Here is an 18,224-nt window from a genome sequence, read left to right as displayed (position 1 = left end):
CTACGGTCATTCTTCTCCATCTTCTCAGTTTAATTTCCTAAAATAACTACTTACCCATCTGTACTCAGGCTGTAAGCAGAGTGTCTTAAAAACCACTTTTGGATGCAAATTCCACCTCCTCTCAGCCCCCTTGCACCAAGACAATCCCACCACCGTGCCCTTCCCTGCTGCCCTAACCGAGTTTGAGTGCTGCAGAATAAGCTTTAAGCACCAGATTTGCTCAGTACTCCACAACTCCCAATAGGATTTTGAAGAAATACTTAACAGTAAGATTTATCCAGCTGTGCTTGTTATGATTTGTATTACCAAACCCTGATGAGGTTATTGAAATGGCTTTCCGTTCTGATGAAGGAATTATATTGAATTCTGTAAAATAAGTTCTCAGTTGGACATCTAGAATAATCTCATTATACTCCAAAAGCCGTCTGAAAAAGCCATTGCTACTGTTCACACTGCAGTGCTTATTTAAAGTTCATTGAAAACTATTTACCGAGCTCGTTGATTCTGTTCAGCTCCTCCGATGGGGTAACGACCTCTGTACTTTGACCTTGCCCTTCCACAATCCTAAGCTCCTCCAGTGACAGCCCAGAGCGTGACATCACCATGGAAGAAATGCCACTCTGCAATTAGAGCAACGTTTGTGCTGGTCAGGACCTTCAAGTAACAAGCATTAAATACAGCAGTAGGTTGCAAGATAGCCATACCTCCTGGAAATACTCATCATCGAATGAGATTTTAGCAGTCCCGGATTGGCGAATGCCCGATCCGTAATCTGGCGCCTCGTCATCAGCTGGAAGTTCAAACATAAAACATTTAGGTGAACTCCAAACGAGTACAAGTTGGACACACAAAGATAATAATAAGAGGAGTAAATCATAAACGTGAGAGATTCTGCAGAAATCTGGAACAACACACACCATGTGCTGCCCAATTACACCAATGTGACCACTTAACCTGAGAACCTATGTGTCTTTGGAATATGGGAGGAAACCTCAGCACCCGGAGGAAACCTATGTGGTCATGGGGAAGGCTTACAAAGTCCTTACAGACAGCAGTGGTAAATAAACAGTAATATTGTCACGATAACAGTTATACCATCGGGCTGCCCTTCTGTTTACCTTCTAGAAACCACGGAAGATATTGAAGTCATTATTTTGGGATTGGGGTAAAAATAAATGAATCAATCGGAAGAGTCAATCTCATGGTGTAATAAGGGCATCTCAGTCAAACTACCTGGTTTTAGTTTTCACTAAACCTCAGCCTTGAGGGATTCATTGCAGGTCAACCTACCTGTGATGGCCTGCACGCCCACTCGGAGGAATCCCCGGACCTCGCCCTTCTCGCTAACTATAGCAATCCTGTGAACAAGGGGCACAGGATACAACAAATTGCTGAGGTAAACAAAGGCCCTGTGGAGGAGAAAAAAAAAAGACAAGACAGGGACAAAATATTATTTAAAGTTGCGAATCCTGCATGAATCTTTGCAACACCTGACAGTAAGGATATGCAGATACTGTTGAATCACCTCTCTTTAAGATAGGTATCACCAAGTGCAGGAAAATGAATCAGTGAGAACTTTGATCCAGGATAAAATTGTAAAAAGCTTTTCCAATTACCTCTAGAAGAAACATCATTCAAGTAGATGGCTGACTGGTCAGAGACCTCCACAGGATTTATGAGACTGCTGGAAAGGCAACATTTCAGCTGTATCTTAGATAACACCCTCCCAAGACAGGACCATAACCTTGGGTTTGGAGGTACGCATGTTGCAATGACCCAGAGAGCTATGCTGGCTGGAGTCAGGGCTTTATGCTTTGGCTCTTGGTAGGGTCATCCAGACCAAACAGGTTAAAAGGGTAGAGGCCAGACTAAGAATGGTTCAACGAACCTCCAGGTTCTGGGTTCAGCTCAAGGCTAACAACACTGACAGGTCAAACAGAATTGTTACGGAAACAGCAATGAAAAATCCTTCTACACCTGAGTGCGACAGTATTCCTGGTGGACTTGTGTGACTGACAGTAGCGAAAACAGAGGAAGCTACTGACACGATGAAGGAAGCCCTGAACACCACCAGAGATGAAGGACCTTCAACGCTGCCTGAAACGCCAGTGGTGTAATAGGCAGTAAGGAATATTAGATAACAAATGCCTCAGGGAAAGATTTAAATTTAGGAACAAGGGCACGTTTGCTATAAAGGTTGCCAACGTCAATGAATTTCAAAAACCATTATGCTAGGAACACTATAAGACCATCTGGTTTTTAAATTCAAGAACAAGTTTGATTTGAATTTACTTAATCTAGATTTAGAGATTCTCGTGTTATTTGCTGGACACATTTAATTGTAGTTAATCTTCCCAATTTTACATAAAGCCCAACTTGCCAACTTTGTTCAGGTTTCTGAAGTTACAGTTTACTTCTGCTAGTTCTGCAGATTTACAATGCGTGGCCATTGACTATATTGTATTCACAGACCACGTTAATGTTACCGTGCAAAACTGACAGATGACATGCTTAATGCAGCAGTCCGGAATGAGGCATAGATGACAGCCAACTTTAATCCCATTACCCAAGATCAGGAGGTGCCCATAACTAGTCAGTAATATTTCAGGAAGAGCTAGTACCCTCAACCATGAGGCTCTTGAACGGGGGGATCTTGACTTAACTTCACTCACCCATCACTGAACTGTTCCCGCAACCTATGGGCTCACTTTTCATGAACTCTCCATGTCATGTCTTCAATATTTATTGATTATTTATTTATTACTATTATTTTATTTGTTTTTTTTCTTTTTGTATTTGCAGTTTTTTGTTTGTCCATCTTGTTTTGTGCACATTTTCATTGATTCTATTGTGTTTCTTTCCATTTACTGTTGGGTGACCACAAGAAAATTAATCTCAGGGCAGCATATGGTAACATATTGTACGTATTTTGATAATAAATTTGCCTTGAACTTGGAACTTAAGTTCAAAGTTTTGGTTGTGATTTGCTAATGATTTTCATATCACGTTCTCAATATTTATTGCTTATACATTGATTTTTTTTTTCCTTTTTGTATTTGCACAGTTTGCTATCTGGTACACTGGTTGTCCGCCCTGTTGGGCGCAGTCTTTCATTGATTCTATTACGTTTGTTGGATTTACTGAGTGTGTCCACAAGAAAACAAATCTCAGAGTTGTGTATGGTGATATATATGTACTTTGATAATAATTTTACTTTGAACTTTATTCTATTTCTCTATGTCACTCCTCTCCAAAATTTGTTACTTAACCTGGACAACACGATTAAAAACAAAAGATAATTAAAGGAACAACACCCTGCATATTAATTGATAATACCAATATCAAAATCTGCAAAAAGAAAACACTACATTAGACTGTAGAACTGGTTTTTAACTTGCCTTTCCTTGCTTGTATTTTTATATAATCACCTATATCAGTGTAACCGTTCAATGAATTTTCCAGCATTTGTAGTATAGCCGCTTTTGTATTTTTCTACAAGCTTCTTAGTATTTCTGTTCAGGATCTGCACCACTTGAATCTGGCTGTTTTATAGATTAATTGCTATATCTTTTTAGCCAGAGCAAGTTTTTGGATAAGACTATCACAAATTATTTGTTCTCACTCTCTTTTCTTTGTTCTTAATAAAACGGCAGTTAAGCAGCAAGTTTTACGCCTCATTCTTGGCTCCTGAACCTTTGGAAATCACTAGGATCCAACATGCTATGTTTTGTCAGTCTTCAAGGTGGCCTTCAGCCACTTAATGGGATATCTGCAGATCCTTACTGTTCAGATAGATGGGTTATAAATATGAATAACAACTATGGTTTGTTACTGCCTCAACCCACTCCCGAACCCTGTCACAAGGGCCAAAGTTTCGGACAGATTTGTTTTACCAGCCCACACATCTTCCAACTGTGTGAGAGGGACAGGGAGGGAGAGTGCTGTAAAATGAAAGCTAAACAGAAAGATGAATTATAATCCGACTGAAATAAACATTGTAAAAACAGGTAAATATGGCAAACTAGCATTATGAAGATTAAAAATGAGACAAATAAAAGACCCAAAATGGAAACTGAAATGAATTACATGAGCCTTATTCAGTCTGCTTCGAGTCAGTAAGCACACTTACTACAAAAGCTTATCAGAAAGAAAAAAAAACAAGCAAAAAAGCACTAATGTTTACAATTTGAATAATCCAAAAGAATCCAAAAGAGATTGGCAGGGTTCATTAGTATTAGTTGCAGCATTTATTAGCACAACTATACTTTAGTACTGCATGGTAAAAAGAAATTATCAAAATTAAGAAACAATTGTAGTATACAAGTTGCAATTTTTCCAGCTACTGCCAATGAAGAAATCACATTTTACAGGCCTGATCAGAAACACTTGAAAAGTACTCTACATTTTAGGAACAGCTTCTTCCCCTTTTGCCATCAGATTTCTGAATGGACAATGAACCCAGAACACTGCCTCACTATTTTTGCACTACTTATTTAGTTTAATATATATCTTATTGTAATTTATAGTTTTTCAATGTATTGCACTGTACTGCTGTAACAACAAATTTCACGACATGTGTCAGTGATATTAAACCTGATGTTGAATCTGATATGGACGTTTACAATGCCTTAATGTCAATTCATCCTGCCTTCTTCCTCAAACCTGGTCTCGACTTTGATGAGAAAGCACATCAACTTTTTGAAAAGAACGAACCGAACAAATTTTGGGAATTGCCAAGTCATCGAGAAGAAGAAAGTCGCTCTCATCAAACACAGTTTGAAATTTGTAGCAACATCTACACTTAATGTGCCTTCCTTTAAGCAGACTGAAGAGGGTGAGTATCAGCAGTAAGATTGGTGAGGTAAAAAAATGGCATGTTGATAAACAAATTTCAAACAAAACTATCTTCCAAATAAAATTCTAATCAAAAAGTAAAAATTACAGCCAATATTAAAGGAATGTTGAACTAGTAAAACGCACATATGTAATTTGAGGACAGCAGACAACTTTTACAAAGAAATCCTTTTAATGACGAGGAAATTGGAACTATGAAATTGTCATACTGCCCCAGCATGCCATGGGAGATGGTAAAAGGGACAAGCTCTTTTAACAATCCAAGTAAATTCAACAAACAATTCATCCAGCAAAACCTGCTTATTAAATATGCTTAATATCCTGCTAAATGCCAAAACACAGGCCATTCCATTCTGGGCTAAATATTTGGTTTTGGATGATCAGATTATAGATTGAGGAATATAAAGATACATCCAAATGGAAATAATCATACAAGAACCGTAATTTATTTTTACTGACATGGGAGCTCTGTACAAGCACTGAAATGATCCAGGAAATAATATTAACATCCAAATAGCCTGGGTTATGGTCAAATTTTATCGCATTTATTTTAGAAACAGCTCCTTCCCCTCCGCCATCAGATTTCTGAATAGACCCATGAACCAATGAGCACAAACTTACTTCTTGCACTAGCCATATTTAAAATTTTTTCTTATTGTAAATCAGCACTGTATGCTGCTGCAAAACAAATTTCACAACACATGCCAGTTCTAATAAACCCAATTCTGATTCTGGACCAATTTGGGATTTTTTTTTTAATATATGGTCGCCAATGGCAGCACTTGTTCTTTGCTTTGGAGAGAGGAATTAACTCAATTTTAGTGTTGATTCAATCCTTCAAGTATATTCACCCATAAACATGGCTGGCAAAAACTCACTGAGCTAATAAGAAAGCTCTGCTGCATAAATTTACAAGGAGATCAAATTGCATCTTCTCCCTCAATATTTCAGAAAATGACATATACATTCAATGTATCTATTATGGGTTCCATTTGCAACCCAGTCACACAATAGAGTTAATTTAGCTCATGGAATTAGGCAAAAAATGTATGCATCTCTTATCTGCTTTGCACTAATTGGTCAATAAAATGTTTGACCATGGCAGTATTACAGCTAGAAAAAAGCATTATTCTCCCTGAGGTTGCATCATTGTAATGCATTTCACATCCCTGAAGCATAGGATTGCTTTTATATCTACATTCAGTGGCCACTGTACACCTGCTTGTTAATGCAAATATCTAATCAGCCAGTCATGAGGCAACAACTCCATGCAGACATGGTCAAGAGGTTCAGTTGTTGTTCAGGCCAAACATCAGAATGGGGAAGAAATGTGATCTAAGTGGTTTTGACTGTGGAATGATTGTTGGTGCCAGACAGGGTGGTTTGAGTATCTCAGAAACTGCTGATCTCCTGGGATTTTCACACCTCTGGAGTTTACAAAGAATGGTGTGAAAAACAAAAAAAAACAGCCCAGTGAGTGGTGGTTCTGTGGGTGGAAACACCTCGTTAATGAGAGAGGTCAGAGGAGAATGGCCAGACTGACTGGTTCAAGCTGACAGGAAGGTGACAGTAACTCAAATAACCACACGTTACAACAGCGACGTGCAGAAGAGCATCTCTGAACGCACAACACATCGAATCTAGAAGTGGATGGGCTACAGAAGAAGACCACTAAGCATATATTTATAATGCATTTTCTAAAAATAAGGTTCTTTATGTGTATTGTGTTTTTTTAAATCTGCATCGGATTCAGACTAACAATCATTTTGCTCTCCTTTACATTCACGTACTGAAGAATGACGATAAAAAATCTTGAATCCCCTGGTCTACACCTCCATGTGTTAAAGATTAACAAGAGAAATTTGCTTTTAATGTGAAAAAACATTATGTAAATGCAAAGTGTCACTTTGACTTACCAACAGTATCTGCATAAGTTTTTTTTAAAAAAAGCAACTCTCTCTTGTTAATCCTTAACACATGGAGATGCAGCCTTGGGGATTCAAGATTTTTAATCATAGTTCTTCAGTATGCATGGTCACTTGTTTTTTTTTTAAATTTCTGAGAAAGCATCAGATGCAAGCCAGACCCACAAGGGAAGTGCTGTGTTTTGGATCGTTTAAAAATATTCAGACTGGAGAAAAATAGATGTGTTCCTAAAACTAGTTTCAGCCGCAAGATGTGTCAAAATCCTGTGTCACAAGGACCCAAATGAATCCCATATCAGAGTGAACAACTTTGATTTTGAAGCAATCTATTTTGTTGCTCTTATATATTTTGGGGGTCAGCTAACCAGCTTGAATTATCGACAGAAGGGTAACACAAAGGTCAAGATTACCAGGGGAAAAAAATAATTATTAACGCTGCAAAGTAAATGTAATTCTCATGAACTATATATAGAGATTAGAACAACATTTTACTCAGCAGCAGCTTGTCAAAATAACACATTTCAGTTTTTATTCTTATCAGTAATGGCGACTGGAGTACTATCTTATATCCAGAGCTTAAAAACAGCCGACACAAATCCTTTAATCTGTTTGGGGTGAGCTGACGCCAGCAGCATTAGCTACAAATATTTTGAAATTGAGGAATGTTAAATGTCCTTACTTGAGAAGGTAGGCACCGCACCAATTTACGAACGAACAGATGGGGTTATGGATTGTGATTTTTTTTTCAAAACATTAATGAAAATCTCTAGTTCCATGAGCTAAATAGTGAAATGAAGCAATCCTCCTTAAACACGGTTAAATACAATTGCTTTTGACACCTCCAATGAAAAGAGCTAGTCCCTTCCCAGTGTTCTCCTAGGAACCTCACCAACCTTCCCACTAAAATGAACCAAGGGGAGCGGTCATAAAACGGATCCCGGCCATCGCTGAAGATGTCGGATGCCTCTTCATTGCCCAGATCTGAGCTAGTATCGTCCACAAAGGCTTCATCGTCCAAATCTTCCATCTGGTCTTGCTGCTCATCAGCAAGCTCGGTGATGTCAGAGTCAGCTGTGGAGAAGGTGGGCGAGGGTGTGCGGTCAGCAACATGCTCGTTCACGCAGCCGTGGAAAATTGGGGAACTGGAGTGTAGTTAAGGGTAAGAAAGGGTTATTTTCCATCGCACACGTCATGACTGACTTTTATTTCAGAGAAAAAAAATAGGTGTTAATGGTTATTTCAATCTCTGCAAGCTAGAATGAACAGTTTGCTGTTTATACTTCACTTGAATACGTTAAAACATTAGAGACCTAGTGATGCAAGTATTAAAGATGAACACTGTAAAGGAAAAGAGCATTTTAAAAAATAATTGCTTTTCTTAAATGGATCAAATATCCAATGATCTACCAGTAATTTACTTTTGAGAAAATAATTTACAAGGGGAAAATAAACGGAAAGAGAACTTCAGACATTCTGTAAACCAGAGATTCTGCAGATGCTGGAAATCCAGAGTAACACATACCAAATGCTGAAGGAACTCAGCAGGTCAGGCAGCATCTATGGAGAGGAATAAACAGTCAACGTTTCGGGCCGAGACCCTCCTTCAGGATTGGAAGGGGCAAGAAGCCAGAAAATAAGGTTGGAGGAAGGAAAAGGAGTACAAGCTAGAAGTCGAAGTCCAGTGAGAGCGAAGTTTATCCTTTTCCATACATGCTGCCTGAGCCTTAAAAGTATTCCAATTAATAATTCCTTTAGAAGTAGAATCACTTTCATTAACTGTGCAAATTTAGTCCTTAAGTTTTAGTACAACGTTGCCAAAAATAAAGGATAAAGAGGAATGCTGAAGTTAAAAGGTTTTTATAATTAGTGAATTCTTTGCAAAAGAAACATAAAATACTGTAAATGCGCAGGTAAAGCTGTGGAAGGAGAAACAGAGTTAAGGTTTCAGCTAGAGAAAGGTGAGGTCTACCTGGTGTCAGTATAACACACTGGCTGAAAGGAATCTGACACGGAGTGGTGATCCATGTCAGATTTTACAACGGGGGGATTAAACTGTCCGTTCATTGAACATTCAACATTATATCACAGTATATCCTTCGGTCCATGATGTTGTGCTGACCTTTTAACCTACTGCAAGATCACTTCTTCCAAGGTTAAGTTCCTACTGAGGGGATGTTGGAAACTGGACACATTTAAAAAACAAGATCCCAAAGGTATAAAATTAGGTCCACTGTAGCAGCCAGATACTAAACAACACAGGAATAAACAGGTCAGGAAAGAAAATGAAGTCATTAGATAGGTGTGGGGAAAAGTTGGTGGCTGGGTAGGTGACAGGCTGAGCGGTTAGCCGGTTTGGCAGGTGGTGTGTGGGACCCAAACACCCGAATGGTCATAAGAAAAATAGTAGCTTAAAAGAGTGCAGCAGCAATGAAAATTATAAAAGATTTTAAACTACCTCTACAGCAACAGGCAATAATCAAAAATAGAAATTAAAGGCTTGAATTTCTGACATCCTTCTTGTATTCAGGACATCTCAAAGTACTTCACAACCAATTAAAGTGCGGTCACTGCTGTACACAGGACACACTGCATCCAATTGGCTCACAGCATTTTCCCCACACAAAGTGACCAAATGATCAACCTCTGTTGTCAACGGAGAGATAGTTAGACATGAAACTGAGGGGAAAAAATATCAACTGGTATTCAAAATTGCACCATGAGATCCAATGTACATATGAAAGTGCAAACTTGGTTTAACATCTCCTGAGAAATAAGGCACCTCCAGCTATACAGGAGCCCCCCTCACTACTTCACTGGACTGTCTCAAAGTGTGAACAGTAAGCCATAGGGAAGAATAGGGAAGAATCGGGAAAGATACACAACTAAAGACACCAAAAAATGAATGGACACATCAGGAGGGCGTTGGATTATACAGCATAATTGTTACTTCTTGTGCAGTTTAACAATTAATTGCCTGCTTGTATTTTATATAACAACTTCTACACACGCACAGTAACTGTTTAGTATGCTTCCCAGTGGCCACAATATGTATATACATTTGTATGACTCTGAAAGCTTCTCTTGGTAGGATTATTTGAATGGGGGCTATCTGATTGGTTAACTCTTACGTAAAAATTTGAATGGAATGTTTCTTATCTATAGTATAAAAAGAATTGAACACACTACCTAGCCAACTTTATTCTTTCATCCTTACTTCTCTCCCTTCCCCTACTAGACCCCTGTTACTCTCCATTTCCAATCCTTTTCGTTCTATTAGCTCTTAACAAGCAACAAGTTTTGTGCCTCTTTCATGACTACCAAAACAACCTTGGATCAAAAACATCAGCATCCAACAACAGGATAAAATAATTGCAAACACAAATCCAGCTTGAAGATTATGGATATGGTGAGCTTCAGCAAGACCGGGCTGCAGCTGGAAATTAACAAGGAAAATGGATTGAACATTGAACAAGTCTATGCAGCATGGATTTAAAACTAAAGATTGGAGATGGGCAGCATGGATTTAAGATTAGAGATCAGCGTGATTTGTCATATGTACATTACAGCATACAGGGTGCAGTGAAATGAGTCATTTGTGTCAAAGACCAACACAGTCCAAATATATGTTGGGAGCAGCCTGCAAGTGTCACATTTCCAGTGCCAAAATAGCAAGCCTACAGTGTAATAACTTTAATCCTAATCAGCACATCTTTGGACTCTGGGAGGACACAGAGAAAACACGCATGCTCACTGGGAGAACTTACAAACTCCTTACAGACAATGGTAGGAAATTGAACCCGGGTCACTGGTACCATGCTATTCTGCCATCAGCTGTTGAATCTAACTGAATCATTTGAAGAATTTCCAGGTAAAAGAGACTCTCAAAGAAAAATCCTCTTAAGAAGACCCTTGATGAAGAAACGCTTGATTTTTCTCGTTTTTATGTGTGTGGGGGAGGGGCATTTGGGGATCAATGTGACTGTTCCATTTTTGTTTGTTTTTTGCGCAGGGAGGAGGGACTTGGAGGTTGACGATCTTGCTGCTGCTCTTTTCTTTCTTGGTTTCGTGACTATCTGGAGAAGAAGAATTTCAGAGTTGCATACTTTGATAATAAATGAGCCTTTTAACGAAAGACCACAGATGCAGGAATCGGAACAGAAAACTGGAATTACCTTGGAGCAACAAGGATTTATTTTGTTGAAAAACGAGGAGTACAAGATACTGTAAACAAAGAGAAGCCATCCTGATGTGCATGTGGTGTAAAGACCTCATGTTAAAATGGTAGGCAAAGATAAAAGGAAGATGTGAGGTCTACCTCACAACTTCCCTTTATAACCATAACCGTATAACCATACTATCCACATGGGATTCCACCTTCAGGGAACTATGCACCATTATTCCTAGATCCCTCTATTCTACTGCATTCTTCAATGCCCTACCTTTACCTTGGAGTTAATAAAAACGAGGGGGATCTCAATGAAACTATCAAATATTGAAAGGCCTAGATAGAGTGGATGTGGAGAGGATGTTTCCTGTGGTGGGGGAGTGTAGCACCATAGAGCACAGCCTCAGGATAGAGGGACGTCCATTTAGAATGGAGATGAGGATGTAGATTTCTTTAGCCAGAGGGTAGTGAATCCGTGGAATTCATTGCCACAGACAGCTGTGGAGGCCAAGTCATTGGGTACATTTAAAGTGGAGGTTGATAGGTTCTTGATTATAAGGCTGCCAAAGTTACTGGGAGAAGGCAGGAGGATGTGATTGAGAGGGATAATAAATTGGCCACAATGGAATGACACTGCAGACTTGATGGGCTGAATGAACTAATCTTGCTCCTATTTCTTATGGTCTAAAATGCACCATGACCTTAATCCAGATGGCACTGTTTCTACCAAGAAGAGTCAATTAGGAATTTCAGAAAGGAAACACCTGAGGGAAAAGTAACCTGCAGGAAGTGGAAAGCATAATGGGACTAATAGATTTTTGAGAACATTTTTTAAAGATCAGGTTTGTGATATGGATATCAAAATATTGAAACATGGAGTGAAATAGATCATGTGAGTCAATGACCAACACAGTCTGAGGATGTGCTGGGGGCAGCCCACAAGTGTCGCCATGCCTCTGACGCCATCATTGCATGCCCACAACTTACTAACCCTAACACGTACGCCTTTGGAATGTGGGAGGAGACCGGAGCACCCAGAGGAATCTGTGCGGACACAGGGAGAACGTACAAATTCCTTACAGGCAGCGTCGGGAATTGAACCTCTATCACTACTCCTGTAAGGGTTACACCAGCTGCTACGCTATCACGCTGTCCCCTAAAACACTGCCCTGCGAGGATCTATCTTTGGCCAACTGGTCCTCCACTGGTGCTGAAACAACTTTGATTCTATCGAGTTTTCAGGTAACAATGTACTTGCAGGACGTGGGTCCCGCCGGCTGCCAGGATTTACTCTTTCATTGAGGTCAGCAGTCCCACAAGAGGAAGGCAGGCTGATCACAGTCCAGGACCACGACGTGCAAGGTGAGCCTCAGCTGTACCATCTGTTGTCCAGAGGTAGGCTCCAGTCCTTCAGAAGGCAGTCAGCTATTGTCCCAGCTGTGAATGACCTGTGGAAGACGACTACAAAAGCAAAGGTCATTCACCCCGGAAGGTCGGGGGCTAAATGTTCTTAAAAAGGTAGTGGTGGTGGTCCTGTCCCAATGGTGTGAGTACTGCCTCAGCAAGGCTGGGAAAGCCAATATTTATGTGTTTTAGAGATATGGCACAGTAACAGGCTCTTCCGGGCCAACAAACCTACGCCAACCAATTACACCCAAGTGACCAATTAACCTACTGACCCACGTGTCTTTGGAATGTGGGAGGAAACTGGAGCATCACTTATTCTGTACCAGGAGCATCAAATTGTTACTCTGTTCCCTGTGTTATAACATAGAACAATACTACACAGTACAGGCCCCTCGGCCCTCTATATTGTGCCTACCTTTTAACCTACTCTACAATTAATTCAGCCCTTCCCTCCTACATGTCCTCCATTTTTCTGTCATCCATGTACCTATCCATGAGTTTCTTAAATGTCCCCAACGTATCTGCCTCTACCACTACCCAGCCCTCCTACATTAATTCCTTCAGGTGCAAAATTCAGTCATTCTCCGCCAGAGAAAAATTACTGGGTTTTTACAGAATAAAAAACTCTTTTTAGCTCAGTTCTAAATGGCCCTAAATTAAACCTTGCGATACAGCACTTTGCCGCTAAAGTAATCAGCCCCTTAACAACCCCCTGTCAATTCTCCATGGGATCCTGAGCCACAGGGAGATAAACTGGGTATATTTAAAGCAGAGGTTGATAGGCTCTTGATTAGTAAGGACACCTAAGGTTATGGGGAAAAGGCAAGAGAATGGGGTTGGGAGGGATAATAAATCAGCCCTGATGGAATGGCAGAGCGGATTTGATGAGCTGATTTTGGCCTAATTCTGCTCCTATGTTTTATGGTCTTACCAAGATGAAGCCCAGCCTCCCAAACATGCCTTTAGCTAAAGTTAAACATCCCCTTCCCAATGATTTTTAAACATTGTTGTACAGTCCTGAGATTACACGTAGATTGATCATTTGTAGTTCCGTGACAGGGCACAAGAGTGTAGATAATACTAAAACAGTTAAAACACTTCAAAAATCAAAGGGTCTACAGTGATTTTGCTAAATCCAATAGAGATTTTAGTACAACTGATGCTTTAAAGAGTAAGGATTGAATAACACAAGTGCTTCTGAAATACAAACCTGAGAGAAAATTTAATTTTTGATCAGATTTATGCATTTATGAATTACACAGAAATCTGTGCTCACGATATCATTCAGTAGAAATTAATCCCTCGGTTTTGATGCAAAATTTCCAGCAGCATTAATTGCACAGAAGAGAGAAAAAAAAAGATCTGAAAAGGCTCCAAATATCCATTTCATCGGGCAACTGATACCTTGGCCAATGCAGGTCTCACAGCTGTCGAGCTGACTGCCAGATGGCTTTGACATAGAAAGAGGAAGCTGACATACCTTCCCACGAGTTTAAACCAGTGGAAGCGGTCGTAGAAAGGGTCGCTGCCCGTCATTAAGCTCTCGCTCTCGTCCTGCGCGTTGGAAGCCATTTCGCCCGCACGATCGTACATCTCCCGCATTAGCTCCAATCTCTGCCTGCACAAATAAAGTTAATCACTCTGGTCATGATTAAAACATTGCCAAACATTAAACACCACTTACTGTTTCAAAGATAATGGGGAATTCAAGTGTACCCCCTGTAAACTTATTTACTATTAGCTTACTGTATATCCCAGTGGATAATTTGTCAGCATTCAAACTCTCTCTGTACCAATGGCCATTTGATCAATGCCAGACATCCCACCTCTCCCGGAAGTTCCGGGAGTCTCCCGCATATTAATAGTGGCTCCCTGATGCCCGCAAATTATATACAATATCACGGAAATCAATTTTTTTGAGAGCAAGCGAGTGAGCGAGAGGGCGCGAGCGAGAGAGCGCCATGGCAGAGTGTTCCAAAAAAAAAAGAAAATATAAAACGAACGTCGCCCCAGACTACAGTAAAGTGTACCCCTGCCTAATAGGGGTCCAAAATAATGACAGTGCTGCTCGCTGCACTGTTTGCAACAGTGACTTTTCTATTGCCCATGGTGGGTTAAAACATAAAAGACATGTTGAGGTGAGTTTAACAGGTGTCATTCGTTCATTAGCATAGCTAACATTATTTAAACTAGCTGGCTAGCTGCTAAGGAGCTACTCTATTGCAGACATCCCACCTCTCCCGGAAGTTCCAGGAGTCTTCTGCAAGTTGATGGTGCTACCTCCCTGAAATAAGTTTCTGCAGGGTGGGATGTCTGCAATGCAATCAATAGCTATTTATTATAACACCCATGTGCTCTTGACCTCACTATCCCCTCACCATGGCCTGCACCTGATTGCCTACCTGCGCTGCACCTCCTCTGTAACCTGTAACACTTCATTCTGCATTCTGTTCTTGAGTTTCCCTTGCCCCCCTCGATGTACTGACAAGGCCATCAGACATGGGAGCAGAATTAAGCCATTAGGCCTATCAAGTCTGCTCTGCCATTTCATCATGGCTGATATATTATGCATCTCAACCTCATTCTCCTGCTTTCGCCCTGTAACCTTTGACACCCTTACTAATCAAGGAGTCAAAGGTTACGGGAAGAAGGCAGGAGAATGGGGTTGAGACGGAAAATAAATCAGCTATGATGGAATGACAGGGCAGACTCGATGGGCAAAATGGTTTAATTCTGCTCCCACGTCTTATAACCTCTCAACCCATGCTTTAAAGGTATCCAATACCCGGGCTTTGGCCTCCGCAGGCACCTGTGGCATCGAAGCCAGCCAAGGTTCTAAATGTGCGGTATCGACCCTGTGTACTGCTGCAGATTCCAGCATCGGCAGTCTCTCGTGCCTCCAGTTTCCAAACTTCTCAACCAATGTCATGGATTGAAATAGTCCCACAACCCAACAAACTCAGAATCAAAGGTACGGAAACAGAGGAGTGACCGGGGGGGGGGGGCAAGTGGGGAGAAGGAGGAGAGAGGGCAGGAGAGTTAGGGACAGGGAGAAAGCCCGAGAGCTGGAGGTAGTGGGGAGGGGAAGGGAAGGGAGAAAGGAGGGAGGGAGAGTAGGAAGTGGAGGGGAGTAAGAGGGAGAGGGGAGGGAAGAGAGGGTGAGGGGAGGGGAGAGGGCGAGGGGAAGAGAGAGAGGGCAAGGGGAGGGGAGACAGGGCGAGGGGAGGGGAGAGAAGGCGAGGGGAGAGAGAGAGACGGGGTAGGGTGAAAGGGGAGTGGAAAGAAGTGGAAAGGGGTAGAGGGGATGTGGGAAGGGGTGGTAGGGGAGTGGGGAGAGAGAAGGGGTAGTAGGGGAGTGGGGAGAGGGAAGGTGAGGGTTAGGGGTTTGGGGAGAGGGAGTTGAGGGGGTGAGTAGGGGGCAGGAAGGGTGGGCGGAGAGTGGGTAAACAAAAGCTGAAGGTGGTGGAGTGAGAAGTGAGGGCAGTGGGGAGCCAGGGTGGTGGAGTGTGGAGCACAGTAGGCAATGGGGTGAAAAGTAGGAAACTGAAGGAGAGGCTCAGCAGGAGCCTGTTGGGAGGGGAGAATGGGCGAGAGAGCAGGAGATGGTGGAGAGAGAAGGGAGGGAGAGAAGCAGATGGTGGGAGGGGAGGAGGGAAGGAGATAGAGCAGGAGATGGTGCGGCGGGTCCAGGTTAGAACTGGAATAGATATTGTGCAGCCGGAATACCTGAGCCTTTGCTCTAATCCGTTTACTGACACCACCCCCACCCTCCCCAATCCTAACCCACACACTGTTGGAAACCCAAATCAGCACAGCTCAAACCCTGTTTCATTCAACCCACCAACCTACAGAGCTGAAGGCAGAGAAAGAGATAAATTTCCCTGCAGTGTGCAAGATATTTGAGCACCATGTGTGGACTGTAACAGTATTTTTCAGTCCCATGTTATGTTAAATTCAACCAGCACGTTGGCAGAAAATTGATCCAGTCTGAAAGCTAATTTTCAGCGAGTGAACTAATTAGAGTTAAAAGGGGAATTAAAGGGAGTAAAATCACGCTCGAACACTGCAGTGATCCTAGTGATTCAGTAATATCCAAAGCTTCTGGCAAACAGCACTGGTACTTGGTATTCTGGTATTCAGCTCATCGACTCTCAGTCAAAATAACAAAGCATCTCCAAGGAGCCTGAAGCTAACCAGTTACGTGCTGCGCGTTTTAACTTGCTGCTCTGCCTTCCCCTGAAAGCAGACAGACCAAGACAGCCCGTCAGAGGCCACGTCCACATTTTACTTATTGTGCGTCGACTTATTAAAGATGACAGAAGAGATTCTGCAGATGCTGGAATTCCAGAGTAACGCACACACACAAACTGCTGAAGGAACTCAATAGGTCAGGCAGCATCTATGGAGAGGAATAAATAGCCAACGTTTCGGGCCCAGATCCTTCCTCCAGTTCTGGTGAAAGGCCTCGGCCTGAAATGTTGGCTCTTTATTCTTCTCTGCTTTGTTTTGTAGCTTCAAAACATTAAACTGATTTGAACGAAGACACAGGAGTCCGGGAATGCGGGTCTAACTTCGTGTTTACTTAAAAGGAGGCGTCCCTGAAATGTGTAGCGTGGTGATGTATGCAATTCATGTACTTATATATTCAATCTGTAATGAATTATTTAAATGAAGAATGATTAATATAATATTATATACACCCATACACATATACACAAGATTACTCAAATATAACTGAAATATTAAATACACAACATCCACTATAGACACTGTCTGACTCGAAACAGGTCAGAACAGGTTTCACAGGTCAAACACACTTAGTGTTCAGATTTGGACCCCACAGCCTCAGCTTTACAGAATTCCATGACTGCCAGTAACTAAGTGAGTTTTATTTCTAACACAAGTAGATACAAGGTGATAAAAGCAGCACACGCACATCCAAAAGTTATTTATTTAGTGATAAAGCATGGACAGGTCCTTCTGGCTCAAAGAATCGCACCACCCAGCAACCCTCCTATCTTACCCGAGCCTGATCACAGGACAATTTACAATGGCTGATTAACCTACTAACCGGTAGGTCTTTGGAATGTGAATGTGGATAAATGTGGAAGCTGGAGCACCCAGAGGAAGCTTACATGCTTCACGGGGAGAACGTACAAACCCCTTACAGGCAGTGGTGGAATTGAACTCTGAACTCTGGCACCCTGAGCTGCAATAGCGTTGTGCTAACCGCTAGGCAGCCATGATGTCTGAACGAGATCGTGCTTGTAAGAGCCAAGGCCCAAGCAAAACATTACAGTTTGGTGAAGTTTGAGTAAGTTAACGGTTGAGTCTGGTGATTGAAGATTCTGACATCAGCTGGTGTTGGGGTCAGGAAGCATCAACGGACGGTGATAAACTGTCAATGCTTTGGGCCAAGACTCTTCATCGGAATCACTTCCTAATCATTGTTAGCCACGACGTCATTGATGATGCCATATTGGGAACTGCATCAACACAGGGTCAGGGCTTCCCCCACCACTTCAACCTGCCTCGCACCACCACCTACCCACACTCCGAACATAAGAATGGTTCCCCACCTACTTGCAGGTGCTCTTGCAACCCCTCCCACCCCACTTACTGGCAGATGTCTGCTTGCAGCAGGATCTTGCCCATCCAACAGGCCTCTCCCTCCACTTGATCCCCCCCACATCCTCCAACCACATGTTCTGTGACCACCTCCCCCATCCCATCAGTCTGCTTTGATGACCTCTGGATCTTGCTGCCTTTTTTTTTAGAAAAAAGACAGAAACTGAAAGTAGTTGCCTTGATGAGGAATATAATTCTTCTAGCTTAGCTTCCAGCTGAGCTTTATTTGTTACAAGTACATCAAA

The 18,224-nt window shown here is 41.7% G+C and overlaps 1 protein-coding gene across 7 annotated transcripts in view; it reads right to left on the bottom strand.

Annotated features, from left to right (window-relative positions):
- Positions 1-18,224, bottom strand: part of kif1b (kinesin family member 1B) — a 274,231-nt gene that overhangs the window by 65,080 nt on the left and 190,927 nt on the right. For 6 of the 7 annotated variants that reach the window (XM_072245131.1, XM_072245136.1, XM_072245132.1 and 3 more), the window contains 4 exons: positions 13,832-13,969; positions 1,291-1,409; positions 705-790; positions 491-620 (listed from right to left, as the gene is read on the bottom strand). In XM_072245131.1, coding sequence (XP_072101232.1) covers positions 491-620; positions 705-790; positions 1,291-1,409; positions 13,832-13,969 — 473 coding nt within the window. Of the gene's footprint in view, positions 1-490; positions 621-704; positions 791-1,290; positions 1,410-7,672; positions 7,922-13,831; positions 13,970-18,224 lie in introns of all 7 variants that reach the window. The other variant, XM_072245139.1, reaches the window with a different exon arrangement.

This window comes from Mobula birostris, chromosome 27 (assembly GCF_030028105.1).
Source record: "Mobula birostris isolate sMobBir1 chromosome 27, sMobBir1.hap1, whole genome shotgun sequence".
NCBI classification, from domain to species: Eukaryota; Metazoa; Chordata; class Chondrichthyes; order Myliobatiformes; family Myliobatidae; genus Mobula; species Mobula birostris.
Note: the sequence above shows the minus strand (reverse complement) of the source record. Positions and strands in the feature narration are given on the sequence as shown.